The 16,270-nt window shown below is 35.7% G+C and overlaps 1 protein-coding gene across 6 annotated transcripts in view; it reads right to left on the reverse strand.

Annotated features, from left to right (window-relative positions):
* Nucleotides 1–11,943: 11,943 nt before the first annotated feature.
* CSNK1A1 (casein kinase 1 alpha 1) overlaps nt 11,944–16,270 on the reverse strand; it is a 54,942-nt gene continuing 50,615 nt past the window's right edge. For all 6 annotated transcript variants that reach the window (XR_008915134.1, XR_008915133.1, XM_056811452.1 and 3 more), the window contains one exon: nt 11,944–14,464. Coding sequence is in view for 4 of the 6 variants with exons in the window: in XM_056811452.1 (XP_056667430.1) it covers nt 14,457–14,464 (8 nt within the window). In the remaining 2 variants the exon portion in view is untranslated. The remainder of the gene's footprint in view (nt 14,465–16,270) is intronic.

Below are 16,270 nucleotides of genomic sequence, written 5' to 3' on the forward strand. Positions count from 1 at the left end.
TGCTCAAAGGAATAATAAAGTGGAGGAGTTCCATGGAGACTGGAACAACCTCCAGGAAGTGATGCAGAAAGAAAGGAGCAAAACCAGGAAATCATTATACACAGAGACTGATACACTGTGGTACAATCAAATGGAATGGACTTTTCTACTAGCAGCAATACAATGCCCCAGGCAATTCTGAGGAACTTGTGAGAAAGATGCTATTCACATCCAGAGGAAGAACTGTGGGAGTAGAAATGCAGAAGAAAAATATGTGATCAATCAGGTAATGTGAAGGGATATGTTGAGGGTTTTGATGTTAAAGGATCTCTCTATTGCAGACAGGAATAATATGCAAATACATTTTGAACAATGATACATGTATAACCCAGTGGAAGTGCTTGTTGGATTAGGAAGGGAGAAAAGGGTGGGGGGTACGATTATGAATCATGTAACCATGGAAAAATATTCTAAATTTAAAAAAATATTTGTAGGAATTCCTTTTCTGTGGTACTAAAAAACTGGAAAATTGAGGGGATGCCCGTCACCTGGGGAATGACTGAACATTGTGGCATATGATTGTGATGGAAGTGCTACTGAAACAATGATAAGAATGATAAGAAACAATGAGATAGCCAGGTAGCTCAGTGGGAAGAGAGCCAGGCCTGGAGATAGGATGTTACCTGGGTCCAAATGTGGCCTCAAGATACTTTCTAGCTGTGTGACCCTGGACAAGTCACTTAAGCCCAATTACCTAGTTGTGCCTTGGAACCAATACTTAGAATCAATTCTGAAACAGAAGGTAAGGATTAAAAAAAAAAGGAATTAAGGCAAGGATAAGGATCATGACTACAGTAAAACATGGAAAGATCTATATGAACTTATACAAAGTGAGAAGGATTAATGTATACAGCAATAGCAATTTTGTAATGATGATCAACTATGAAAGAATGAGCTACTTTGGGAGTTGCTCTTAAGATGGGGTCTAGTGCCTTTAAAATGTTTTAATTAGATGCCCAGTGTGGGACAGAATCTCAGCTCAGTAGCACAATTTTCAAGGGGAACTCTTTTAACAGTTTCACCCCCAAATACTCTTGTTAATCTTCATTTTGAGAGCTTTGGTCTTGTCTTTGCAAATTAGCATGTTGACAATATTCTCAGGGAATTACATTCCCCCAAGCCCTACCCTAACAAGTGTTTATCAATAATTGATCTCGTGAATCAGGAGTCTATCCAGATCATCAGGTATTTCTAGCTTGTATTTGTATCTTTGCTTCTTCATCAAAACCCAAGCTTTTTTTTGAATCCTGAGTGAAAAATAAAAACCAGTTCATTTTCCATTAAAAAAGAAATTAGCTACTTTGATCAATATAATGATCCAAAGAAATTTCAACAGACTCATGATGAAAAATGCTATTCACTGCCAGAAAAAGAACTGATGAACTCGAGTGCAAATTGTGTTATGGTTTTCTTACTTTAGTTTTATTCTGGTTTTTTGTTGTTTTTTGTTTGCTTTTCTGGGTAATTTGGCTAATATGGAAATGTTTCTGCATGATTTCACATGTATAACTGATTATATATAACATTGCTTGCCTTCTCAATAGATGAGGGAGAGGCAAGGAGAGAATTTGGAACTTAAAATCTTTTCATGTTAAAGTTTTAAAATAAAACATTCAAAAAATCATGTGCATCCCCTCCTATTGATGGGAATTTAAAGTTCAGAGAAGAAACTTGCCCAAAGACTCATAGCAAGTTTATGGCAGAGCCAGGACTAGGATTAAAGTTTCCTACTTCTACTCTTAGGGTTCTTTCCACTACCTTAAAGGAGGTGACACTCATCACAAGTGTTGGACATGAATGCAAAAGATAGTGAAAAAGTCTTGGTCTGTTTTCTATAATACAAGAATGTCAAGAGAAAGAAAATCAATGAAATACAACTCTGACACTGCAGTGATTTTAGCTAAAGCGGCTTTGTTTTAACGATAGGCAAGACAGCCTCCTGTGTAATTTTGCAGATATGAGATTCACAAGTCTTCTCCTAAAAGTACTCTTCCAAAAAAAAAAAAAGACCTGCTTGCACAAAAATATTTGCAGCTGCTCTTTTTGTAGTGATAAAGAATTGGAAACTAAAGGGAGGTCCCTCAATTGGGGAATGGCTGAACGAATTGTGGTATATGATGGTGACGGAATACTATTGTGCCATAAGGAATGAACAGGATTTCAGAAAGAACTGAAAAGAACTTCATCAACCGATAGAGTGAAATAAGCAGAACCAGGAAAACATTGTACATAGTAACAATATTATGGAATGATCAAATGGGATAGACTGCTATTAATAGCAATACAATGATCTGACAATTTTGAGGGACTTTGGACAAAGAATACTAGCCACTTCCAGAGAAAGAACTATTGGAGTAGGAATGCAGATGAAAACATGATTTTTCACTTGTTTATTTGGGTATGTTTTGGGGTTTTGGCTTTATAAGATTATTCACTTAAAAGTCCTCTTCCAATGCCTCCTTATGGGCTGGAGAATGACTTTGGGATCTTAATATTATGTCAGTAAATATGAAAACAAAGGCAATAAATTTAAAAAAACAAAGAAAACATCAAGTGTTATATATAACATTTTTTAAAAATGACATGGCATATCAATTTGTAGTGAATTAGCCTGAGCTTGAACCCTGATTCATAATTGAGGGCCTCAATTTCCTGTGGAATGGGCAGATTGACATGTGTGTGTATATTGTATGCATAGCTCCTTCCAGCTTTAAATCCTATGAAGTCCTAAACTCGGCATCTAGAATGAGAAGATAAGGAATTAAAGAACAAAAATTACCCCTCCTCAGTTCCACATTACTATCTTTTATTGACATTTGTTGAGCATCCTAACTCCTGGAAAGCACAGTGCAAAGGAAAAAATGCTCTTTGCCCTTAAATGGCTTATACCTTGGCTCATGGTACCAAGGACCTGAGATCATCCAGGCTGGCCCCTCATCCTGCAGAAGGGAAAACAGAACCAGACTGGAGAAGTGGCTGACCCAGATATATAAGCAGAATGTGGTACAGTATTTGGGCCAAACATCCCTCTATTCCAAATCCTTACCATCATGCTATATGTGGTTCAGTTGTGTCCAATTCTTCATGATCCTGTGGACCATACTGTCCATGGAAATTTTACTGGCAAAGAAAATGGAATGGGTCACGTAACTAGGAACTGGCAGAGTCCAGATTTGAACTTGGGTTTTCCTGACTAGGCTGTTTTCTATCCACTGAGGCACTAAGCTGCCTGCTAGACAGAGGTTGTGACTTGCCCAAGGTCATTCATTGGTGTGAGGATAGATTTGAACTCTGGTCTGCCTACTCTAGGCCGAGTGTTCTATCCACTATCTAGCTTCCTCACTGTGCTTCATATAGGATAGCTTTTTTTTTTTTTTTAAAGTTCTTTGGCAGAAAATGAACATTAAATAATGTTTTGCCAGTCTTGTTTCAGAATATGGACACAACGAATGACCTGCCTATCATCTCAAGACTAGCCTAATGATGTGGTGTCTCACCAATGGCAGCTGTTCTACAAACAGTTCTCCCCCTCCTTTGCTCTGGATACCTTCTCTGGCCTTCTCCTATGCCTGGAAGACTCTCTCATGTGGACTTCTTGGCTTCCTAGGCTTAAGTTCTAACTAAAATGCCACCTACAGAAAGCCTTTTTCCAATCCCTCTTAATTCTAGTATCGTCCCCCATATTTTCCTGATTATAGCTTGCTTGTGCAGATATTTATCTGTCGCCCCCCCCCCCCAATTTCCCCACTTGATTGTAAGCTCCAGGAGGGTAGGAACTATCTTTTGCCATTCTTTTTTCTATTCTCAGTGCTTAGCACTGTACCTGGAACAAAGAAGACACTTAATATTTATTGACTAGCCATATTCCAAGGACAGAAGTCTTATCTCAGCAACCCAGAGAACTTTTTTAGCTGGGGAGAAATTGGATCTGGATCACAAGGGATATACCAATGAAGACTTGGGGAAGGTTTGCTTTAACCGTTCCATTTTAAAGGGAAACTGAGGATGAGAAGTAACTTGCCCATGGTCACAAAATGAACAATCAAACCTAGAATCTCCTGACTCCTAGACCTAAACTTTTTCCACCACATTACTTCAATCTTGGACTATAATATGCTTTAAAATACCCATCAAAGAGATTTTGACAACAGTTGGAATGTTCTTTCCCCTCCAAGTTACAGCATATCCCAAGCCTGAGCAAGAAATACAGACACAAAAGGAAAGAAAATTTAACATCCATTTATAGCCAGCAACAAAGCTTCTATCAAAGGCTGCATTTACTGATATATTATATTTTAACTTGACAGTAAACACTTCTAAGATTGTCTTCCCTCTTCTGGACCCCAAGTTCCTCCTCCACAATATAAGGTTTAGGTTAGATGCTCTGTCTCCCAACTCTGCCACTCTATGGTTCTGCAACTAGAACTGAAATATATGCCAGGCACCATGCTGAACACTTTACAAATATTATCTCACTGGATAATAGCAATAGTTAACATTTATATAGTGCTTTCTATGTATCAGATACTCTGTACCAACCACTCCATTTGGGATACCAATAACTATCCCAATTTGATCCTCACAAAAATCTTAAACTGCTTTAACCCCATTTTACAGATGAGGAAACTGGCACAAATACAGGTTGTAACTTGTCCAGTCAAGTCACAAAGCTACTAGTCAAGGCCACACCCGAGTTCAGGTCTTCCCAACCCCAGATCCATGCTATGGTGCCAAGTAGCTGCTTTAGATCTATTCCTGCTAATATTTACCAAGCTTTGTTGAATAGCCCTTCTTGCTAAGATAAGAGTACTCAAAACTGGAATTACTTTTGATTCTCTTGGGTATATTTTCATGTTGGGGAGAAATTTTTACAACTTTATATACTATGTAAGAGAAATGTCTCCTTGTTTAAATGCTTGAGAGATGTCTGGGATACTTCCCCCCTTAGATAAGATCATCTCCCTAGCAAGGTTCCAGAACTTATAACCATTAACTATGTTGAAAAATAATGGGAGATGAATTCCTCTTGTCATCAGAATGGAAAATCTCTACTATATTAAAATGATTCCTAGATCTATATTGCACTAATAGTATATGGCAACCAGTGGCATTTGAATAGGACTGTAAGTTCTTTCCTCAATCACTGGAGAGGCAAAGATGGAGAACAAAGAACCTTGGTCTAGGTACTGGAAGGAGACATCCCCCCTTTGACTAGTCTTGAAGTGATTTCAGATAAGCCACTTTCCCCATCAGGGTCTCTGATTCCTCCCTATTTCACAGAAGGTACAAATAAGGTCATTAAATTACCTACTGACATTCTATGACTTTAATTACCCACATCATGATTTTCACAGGTTGGTTGTTACTTCAGATGCATTTTCTCCCAGAGACAAAAGAACCTTTCGTAAAGTCTTAAAATTATGGGAAATTTAAAAATTCTCTTGGGGAAAAAACCCCTCCAAATATGTTTGAATAGATTTTAAGTGCAGTCTCCAGCCATTCCTCAGTACAATCATGTATGTACTCACACATATATATATACATGTGAATTTTTATCTTTTAATAAATTTGCCCAAATACTGTATGTTTTAAGTAAAGGTTAATTTAGCCAATTAAAATGGGGACAGGAAGTGAGTTGGGGGGGTGGGGGTGGATTGTCCAACAAATTTAAGTTGGCTAGGCATAGTGGATAGTATTGAGCAAGGGGTCAAGACCAAGTCCAAATATGGCCTCAGGAACTCACTAGGAATAGGACCCTAAGCAAGTCATTAAACTGTTTCCTTAAATGTAAAATGAGGTGAAAACAGCTCCTACCTTGCAGGTTGTGAAGATCTGTATTTATAAAGTGCCTGGCACATAGCAGGTGCTTAATACTTATTCTCTATAGATTTCCAAATTTGAAGCAACTTCAAGAGGTCATATCTAATCCCTATCTAAGCAGAAATCCCAACTACAACATTCCCAAAGCACTTCTGGGTTTCTCATTCCCATTCCACTTCCAAACAGCTTTGATTGGGAATAAATTTTCTTAGACTTTGTAAGTCTCTTTGTAACTTAGGATCAGAGGATTAAAAACTTAAAATATGGAAGTAACTGTAGAGATTCCTACCCAGTACAACCCGCTCATTTTACAATTGAGGACACTGAGATTCAGAGAAATGTGACTAGTCCAAATTCCCCACGACCCAGACACGAGACAGGACAAGACACAAGTTCTCAAATTCCATCTCTACACTTCCACTCATTGCTCCCAATTCTGCTTAGAACAAGCAAAAACTTAATTTCTGGGAAAAAAAAAGTTGACATTTACAGTGCTTTGTTTGCAACACACTAGTTTCTCATTTGATTCCTTCAATGTTGTGAAAAGTGGTGTTCTTTTGCAAGATTAAGTGACTTTTAGGGTCAGTCTGAGGGAGGTACCACTCAAGTTCTTCTCCATACCTATATTCTATCCATCCTCAGACTGCCCTCTCATGTCAACAGGACAACTCCTAAAATAATTGATGGTATTCTTACCCACCCCCAATCTGCTTTTCTTTAGAGAAATATCTTCCTTGAACTCCTCAGCATTGTCATGCCCCTGAAAAGCCAGTGCCTAGAAGCAAAATCCCCAGCCCCCATGGAATCTCAACACAGTGCAATCACATCACTTGCCCCAGACACCGCTTCTGGGAATGCAGCCTAAGAGCTCATTGCCTTTTTTGGTTTGCTTTCTTGAGAGGCAGCAGAGAGAACACTGATGAAATGAGACAAAACAAGGTCATCTTGGCTCTGCTTTGTTTAGTGTATTGAAAGCAGTTTGCAAGCTTTAGTTGTGATAGGAATGGATTGATGGGACTACTCTTATTCTACCTCTGGAAAGACAATTATAATTAGTAACTGCAAGGCTAAGCTTTAAGTGCACTGAAACCTCTAGGCCCATTTCCAAATGGGCTACTGTCTAGGTATGCTGACTCTTTAACCCAAGTTAAGGTATATATGTATGCTATCTCGTCCCACAAGATGAGATTGTCAACTATTTTGTCTTCACTCTAAATGAGTTTACACTAGAACAATGCTTTTTACATATAGCACTAAGAACTGAATTTATGGGATTATTCTGATATTAGTATTTAGTAATACTAAATTTCTCATACAAGTACCATTCCAGTTTGGTGAGCTTTCTCCGATTCCCTAAAGCCTTTTCTGCAATACTAAATTTACCTTTAAAGGATCCTTCTTTAAAATAAATCACCTCACTGTTATACTTTTTCTAAGGAAGTTCATATATACACACAATGTGAATAAAATCTTCATTTCTGGGGAATTCACATGTATTCCTTTCAGATTTCTTAATACTAAAATATCATTGATCTTTTTTTAAAAGCCTCAAATTGCCTTGTCACATAGCAAATGGCGAGACTACACCTGGTGATTTATGTATTTCCTCATTCTACCTATTTAAAAATATCTTGAGGCTTTCCATGCCTTGGAGGATTGTGCATCAAAAGTAGATCAGTGTTTTAATATATTCATGAAGGCTCTGAGTATGGATCTGGTGCTTAAGGTTAACTACTTGATTATGCTAGTTGTCAAGACTGGCCTAGATCTGCTTGGATATGCTCATCACCAAACTGGCCAGAGTACAAATTTTTCTCTGTAACCCTCAACCCTCATTTTTCTCAGTAACCCTCAAACCAAGTTTTAGAGGGGCTGTAATTTGCACCACTAGAGAATAGCCATAGATCACATTACAGATATTCTAAGCATTAAAGTAAATGTTAGCACATTGTAAACTGACTTGGATTTCTACAATTACTCAAAAAAGACAGCTATTATTAAAATGGCTAATTCTCTTTTAGCTGACTGAACCAAGTCCATTTGGTACATTTCACTTTCTATTAATAGGTACTTAACTCCAACAGTGCCTCAAAACTTTTTAACTTTGGGGGCAGCTGGGTAGCTCAGTGGATTGAGAGTCAGGCCTAGAGACGGGAGGTCCTAGGTTCAAATCCGGCCTCAGCCACTTCCTAGCTGTGTGACCCTGGGCAAGTCACTTGACCCCCATTGCCTAGCCCTTACCACTCTTCTGCCTTGGAGCCAATACACAGTATTGACTCCAAGACGGAAGGTAAGGGTTTAAAAAAAAAAAAAAAACTTTTTAACTTTATGGAATCTGTGATTTGCGTGTAAATGGAAAATTAAAAAGCTTGTTTAACCATGTTTTGTATGCATTACACACAATATAGTAACAATAGAGGGGCACAATTTTCTCTTAAATGAGGTGTTAGCTTTCTATGTTCAAAATACAAACACAATTATTTTCAGGGAATAACAGAATTGGAAATTTCTCTAAGAAAAAACCAACCTCAACAACTCTGGGCATATTAAACTGTTCCAAAAAATATAAATCAAAGTCTTCCTGGTCCAATTGTTTTAAAAAGAAAAAAAAAATATATATATATATATATATATAAAAATTCCATCAGGATAAAAAGTGTAATGAAAATAAGGCAACAAATTACCTGATTTTAATAGCTAACTCCTTAATAAAGTTTTAGTTTCCCTTTTGTCTTGACTTGGTAGAACTACATCAACTAACCTCTGAAGTCATGAAAATGGTCAAAAACATTGGAAAACCCTAGGCAAGGAATTAGCAGCAATGACTTCAAGTAACTTCTCCCAGTTCCCCTTCATTTGATGATAGTAAGCAGTATTTTTCAGTTGTATTTAACTTGTGACCTTATTCAAGGTTTTCTTGGCAAAGACACTGGGGTGATATGCCATTTCCTTCTTCAGTTTATTTTACAAATGAGAAAAATGAGCCTAACATGGTGTAAGTGCCTTGCCTGAGTTCTGATTTGAAATCAGAATATCTTCCTGACTCTAGGCCTGGCATAAGATAGTCAATGAAGACCGAAAGGTGGAATCCAAAAGTCTATTCAAATCTTGCCTTCGCCAGCTATGTATATAACAACTGTGACAGAACAAGCCACAAAAATCTTTGGGCCTTTTGCCTAAAATAAAATAAATGTCTGAAGTCACATTTGAACCCAGGATCTCCCATCTCTGGACCTAGTTTTCAATCCACTGAGCAGTTGCCCACAATTCACTTATATTTCTATGAATTTAACTGGTTCTTCTAGGATTCCCTTAAACTTCTTTTGGCACTTTCATATTCCTTATCTTTTAATTCTCAGGTATTTTGTATTCCTTCTCTACCATTCTATTCATGTGGCAAAAGTATAAAGTACTATATTCATACCTAAATACATGCTGTACTTTGGAATTCTGAATTAACACACTAGTAGGGATTCAATTGATCAAGCAAGTAATAAAAAGCATTGAGCTACTCAGTGAAATCACTTTTTCAACAAATAGAGAATCATCTAACTGATTTCCTACCACTCAATGGTATACCTGTCTCAAAGAGACTTGGGAATAGATGAGACTTGCCCATTTAACAGACACGAGGCAAGTTTTGTTTTTGAGCCTCACCTTTTTTTTCCCCTGTAAAATTCCTACATTACTTTACTCATAAGGCTCCTGAGATTTTAAAGGATAAAAAGTATAAAAGCAGCATAAAAATATATCTTGGTAGCTGGAATGTATGAGGTGGTAATGGGTGAAAGGAAAAAAAATGGAAGTTGGCTGACAGATCCAACTTTAACGAGCTTTGGTAAAAGAGAAAACCAGGTACATGTAAGCATTAAAAAAATTCAGCAAGGCCTAGAAATAAAGTTATTTTAAAAAACAAAACATTACCTTCCATCTTAGAATCAACACAATATGTTGGTTCAGAGGCACAAGACCAGTAATGGCTAGGCATCAGAGGTTAAGTGACTAGTCCAAAGTCACATAGCTAAGAAGCATCTGAGGCTAGATCTGAAGTTTTTTTCCTATAGCATTACTCTGTTGACATATTTACATGAAATTCAAAGTATTACACCTTCTCTATTATAACCTGTAATTATATCTAACCCAAACCAAACTAGATAACTATTGAGGGCTGAGACAGTACAAATTGCAAATTCAATGTTTCTTATTTAAAACCACAATACACTCTAGATTTTAATGTTACAGCTTAAAAAACAAACAAGGATTGTTGTATTGTTTTCTCTAACTAAAAATTACTATAGCTAAGTTATTTTTCAAAATACATTTACCAATTACTCAGCAAGTCCTCTGATTTGGTGCAGGACTAATTTTAATTATCAGGTGTATTGTTAATGTGGACCTTAAGATTCAAGCCAAGAAATCAAATTGCAAATTACTGGCTCCACCTAGAAAATGGAAGGTAGAATCAATGTGCTCAAAATTAAAATGCATACTAACTTATTTTCCAAATATTGGAAATTTACATAATTTTTTCAAAAAGTACGTTAAAACAAAACTACTCTTTTGTGCTTTGGGGCAAGTTCCATCTGAAAATATACAATAATCTAGTTCTGATACTGTATCATGCATAAAATTGTACACTGGTTTAAGATAAAAATATTTTACATAATCAGAGAGTTTATGTCCTACCTTTTAGAATAAGATATCCTTACAGCTTGAAGTACTTAAAACTAGCTGTCTTCATTAAATCTATTGCCTACTTCATTCCAGACACTCTAGTTTTAGGTTTACAGGGGTTAGTTATAGAGCAATTGCAAAATAAATACTAGGGAAATTGACTTGGCTTACAGTGATTTTTAAAGGCAAATTCAAATATTCCTATGCTTTGTTTAAAAGATATATAGGGTATTCTGTTTTAAATTGGCAAGTAAACTGATTATTACAGTCATTTAAATTACATTAATAGGTAAATGGGCATTTTTCAGAGTTTTGTTTTGTTAGATGTACACTTCCTTGCTTCCCTCATTTAGTCTGAAATAGAAAATGCTACATGGCAACAAGGTATTGCAACTTTTGACAAAAAGCAACAGTATTAATAACATTAAATAAAGCATTAACAAGTTAAAACAAATCCATTCTAAACTGCATCTCTTAGCTGGTTGCAGACACCCTTGTCCCTAGAAAAACAAAAAAACCGCCCAGTATTAACATGGGGTTATTTCATAAGAATTATGTTTAGGTAACAAAAAAATAGTGGCATTTTATGTGGGGGCTGATGGAGAACAAAATATTATTTTGGATTACTTTTAAGCATGTGATAATGGAAAATTAATATAGTGGAACTACACTTCAATGAAAAGCAATGCGGGGGGTATGATGAAAGGTATGACTACCTATATAGGTAGAGTAACAATTTCATTTCAGTGGCAAACACAAAACTTAGGCAGCTTTATAAAGTTCAATATAACTCTAAAACAAAACTAAACCGAGTTGAAAGTACAAACTCAAATAAGGGAGATGACTCAGACTGAATAAACTAAACTCTTGACACTTGTAACACAAAAAGATGCTAAAAATCTTTCCTTTTTTCAGTCAATAGAAAAGGATATGTTAACTTGTCATAAGCTAACCCAAATTAAACTCAAAAAATTCCCTAACATCTGCTTAACAATTACACATATGTTTTTACTTTGAAAAAAATGTATAAGCAAGCAAGTTGGGTAATTCAAATCAGAACTGGTTACTTAAGAAACTCAGGACACTACAACATTATGAACCACTGACCCAATGCATTGTTGAGGGAAAATAACTGAATTTAGTTGTGTATGCTGCTTTCAAAAATGAAGACCATATATATATATAGCACATTCCAGTTTCTTTGCCTCCTTGATGTTCATCTTATTAATATGTGCAACAACCCCTTTTTATCACTAGAAATTTCCATTAAAAAATTTAGGGAGACAACACTATTGGCTAAAGTTTTGTTATAATGGGACATAGGGCAATATAACTAATATGGCAGGGATAATAAAATTCACAGTAAAAACAAACTCCTTTAAAAAGGCATTTGTAGGCCATAAGATCATATCCACAATAATATGGGGAAGAGATAACCAGTCTCTCCCTCGACTTTTATTTGCTTGTTATTTCTAACCAAACAGAGACATTCAAACAATAGTTAGAATGGCCACCTCCCAACATTTTTTAAACAGCACCTCCAATGGGTGAAACAAAGTAGGAATAACCTAGAGTTCAGCTGAGTAAACCATTGTGGAGCCATAAGTGGTCAGGTTGTCCAATTTCAGTGTCTTGTCTTCAACTTGTACCATCATTTTAGTGGAAAAGTATAATTTACATTTTGTTCAAATGAGATTCCTCTCCAGTCAGCATTTGTTAGTACATTCACTGAATTTCAAATTCTTCTTTTGTCAAACTGTGAAGAAAAGGAATGGTAGCTAGTAGATGAATGGGATTCCAGCTCCAGCTGCAGATGGAATGACAATACACTCAGGACAAATACCTACATTTTGATTTACAAAGCTAAACAGTCTTATATCTGTAACTTAATTACAAACACTACACCACAACCTTTTTAAATGGCAAAAATACAAAAAGGTTTAAGTGTTACAAAAATATCTCAGAAAAAAGTGCATAGTCTAAGTGCATAGTAAATGAAAGCACTGGAAAATATTTGCCAGAGGAAGCTCAACTTGGCAAAACCTTTAACCAAGCGAAACTTTTTTCTTTCTTTTTCTTCTTTTTCTTAATAACTGAAACCATACTTTAAAATAGCTTTACGAGACTGATTTCTAGCTAAAATATCAAAGGGTTTATTAATAAAGCAACTAACACCTTAACAAGCCAGAAAGGCTAGAGAAAAAAAGAAACATTACAATAAGCTGACTACCCCCAAAAGCGCATTTATTAAGATGTTTGTAGTATTGAAGGTCTGATATATATACCTTAATGGCTGAATGTGGCAATCATGAAATTATTGCTAAGGCAGTTAAAAAAAAAACTATACTGGAATTAAAGGGCACAAAATAACTAAACCTTAACGTGTAAATTTACAGTCTTAAAGTTAATGTACAAAACACCACATTTACACATAGGCATCTGGTAGCATTTTCAGACAATGTTTTTTTTTAATTTATTCTGACATGCTATAAATGAATAAATTACACTGTTTAAAGGATTACCAGCAATCAGTATTTTTTTTCCTTTCCACTGGGTCAGAGATAGAGAAAAAGAAAACGCGCAAATAAGCTGGAAAAAACACTCACACAGGCTGCCTTAAAGGGCTGGATAGTAATCATAAGAACACCACAGTGTGAGGCAATCTAAGAACAAGAAACAATCTGGTCATAGCCACTTCACAAGAATTTGAAAGAAAATTTCCTGCATTGCAAAACCCTTTAACACTTCCATTTCAAAAGAACACAAATCAGTCCAGCTGTTTAGTCAATGGCAACACTAGAGCTACCAATACCAGGTCTTGCAGTTGCACTACTAGGCATTGATGCAAGAACTTAAAAAAAAAAAAGGCCTTCTCCTCCCTTGAGGAAAAAAAATACAAAATTTATTTTTAAAAAAAAGGGGGGGGGGGGGAAGAGGTACAATGCTAAATCTAAAATGATTTGCAAAGGAATATGACTTAATGGCCATCAAGTAGTCTATTAAAAAAAATTGGGGAGATATTGATTCTATAAATGAATTAGCAAGGCATGCCTTAAAAAAAAATCTCTTCTCTTCACAGAAACAATTTTTAGTTTTTAATGAACTTGTAAACAAAAAAAAAAGCTCCCATTTCAAAATAAAAACAAAATCCCAGGTCATAGATTTTACAGTGATTACATTGATCTAAGCAACTTACATACAGGTTTAGTTGTAAGATGTTATCTAAATTTCTGTGACGAATATGTTGTTTTTCATTTTTATACCAAGAACATTATATTTAATTCAGAGTCCTAAAGATAATCTAGTAGTCACTAAGTTTTTCTTAAATCTTCACTTTTAGATGCTGTTAATTCTAGCACAATAAGCAGGCAGAGTCTTTCATATGCTTAAAACTGGAATCTTTGGTTGCTACCATGTCAAGTTGGCTTGCACACAAAAGCCAACAATTTAAAGAATGTGTAAGTTTACAACTTTCAAACCCCAGAAAGGGAAAAAACCCTAAGAGTACACAATTGTGAACATTTACAATTATCACAACTGTGGTTGAAAACTGTTCATGCCATTCTTCTGAAAGCAGTGTAGTTCAAAATAAAAGGTAACAAAAAATTGGCATATGCACAATTTCTCCACCACTTGTCTGTCAACCATTTAGTTAACTTTTCCACTTGAAAAAATGCAATAGAAAACTGGACACCATGTTTCACTATCTCAGTTAATATTCACAATTACAGCGGCTACAACTCAGGATGCAGCATCACCAACGCTGACCAGAGCCAGTTTATACTGAAATTCAGTTCTTTACACCAAGTAAATGGTTGCCCACAACCACTGATAAGTGTACATATGAACTAAAATTTCTAGATTTGGGGAGTAACAAGTCCTGCTCTGATCATCTGCTCTGCTTCATCTGTTCCTCTTCATGTTTAGAAACCTGTCCAAAAAAGAGACAGAGAAAAAAGAAACAAGTGTTAATTCAAACCAGAAGAGAGAAACTATATATCCAGAGCAGGGGAACTGAAACAAGCTAAGAATGATCTGAGAAATGGATTCTCTCCAGTTAGCCACTGGATCTGCATTCTGAAATTTTAAAAAACACCCTTTCCTAACTGGAGGGCTATCTTGTGTATATTGAATGTGGTGGCTTCTATAGCCAGACAAATCTACTTTAAAGCTACTCCTAGGTAAAGACATTTACTCTGAGGTAAAGTCTAGTAGGGGTCAATTTTCAAACCAAAGGAGTCTTTGATAAAGGTTTAAGTCTAAATTATTTATTGCTTTAACAACTGTAGATTAATTTGCTAATGTTCATCAAACTGGAATAAATCACCTTTACTAACCAAAAAAACCTCATTGTTTCTAATCTTTTTATTCCACTTTTCTTGGCCCAAGGATTCTGATCAGAAAGTTTGGGTTGCATACTTGAAGACGTTTTCTAAAACGTCTGTTTTTCTACTAAATCCCTTAGGACTGAACTTAATTAGCTTCAAAAAACTGATATAACATGTTGCTTACAACTGGTTACATATTTATATTGTCCCCAATCTTTTAATGATCAAAGTACCAGATTTTTATGCCTATTATGTCTCTGGATTTTCATTCAATGTTCAACAAAGTTACTTCTACCTCCAGATAATATTCCAGAAGCCATGCTAGGCAAATGAGCTTACTTATCACTTTTACTAAATTGCAGTTAACTTTTTTTCATCAGGAACAAACATCTATCTTACCTCTTGATTAAACTGCCTTATACTTTCATCTCTAGATTTCCTTTTTTTTCATGGATGTCAATTAGATTCTATATTAGAGGCATTATAAATTCAGCCATTTTTGTGAAAATGCCTCACTGGCCTTTAAAAAGTGACCACTGAAAGAAGCTAGATCAACTATCAATGTCACACTCAAAAATGGATCTAGCAAGTCTAAGCTTTGCATTTCCTACTTTTAGAAAAAACTACATTTTCTAAAACCTCCAACTGTCTTTATTTATGCCAGGAGATTATGAGACCTGTAACACACACATCAATCTAATAATAGCATTTAAGTGATTATTTATTTGCTTTATTTTTTTTAAGCCAGCATTTGGGGGAAGTGATGGACTGCATTTCTTCCTGACATCAACAATCAAACACCTCAAATGAGGATGAATACAGACAGCAGCTTAAATTTCCTCCATGAAACAACTAGTAGTAAAGGCAGAGGAAAGAAACCCAGAAATGCCGCCTGTGGTTCAACTTGTACAACTCCACAAAGTTTGCTCTCAAGTCCACTTAACATGAAAAACACCATTAACTTTTATCTTTAATTCTTTTCTTCAAACATGAAGTAAAATCTCTATTTATAACCACAGGCATTCCTCCCTTCCCAGCCCCAAATAAACCTACATCCTTCAAGGTTCTGCTTATGCCCTACCTCTTAAATGAAGCCTTCCTCAGCCTCTCCAACACAATCAGATCTGACCCTCTAGTCATCTGATTTCTCAATTACTAAACAATCATGTACTTCTATGTGGTATATCTCCTAGTTATTCATCAACTTTCCTCTTTTGCCATTTATCTATTCAAATTTGTTTCTCTTAAGAAAGTTATTGAAGGAAGAAGCAGTATCTATAATATTACCTGGTAGGTATATATTGACTGGTACATACAAAGGCTTTTTTCTTATTTAAATAATTAACTTGAGATAACCTAGACAATTATTTTTTAAAAATATGCTCAATGACATCATTTCAAATAGTTAC

This window comes from Monodelphis domestica, chromosome 1 (assembly GCF_027887165.1).
Source record: "Monodelphis domestica isolate mMonDom1 chromosome 1, mMonDom1.pri, whole genome shotgun sequence".
Classification (NCBI taxonomy): Eukaryota; Metazoa; Chordata; class Mammalia; order Didelphimorphia; family Didelphidae; genus Monodelphis; species Monodelphis domestica.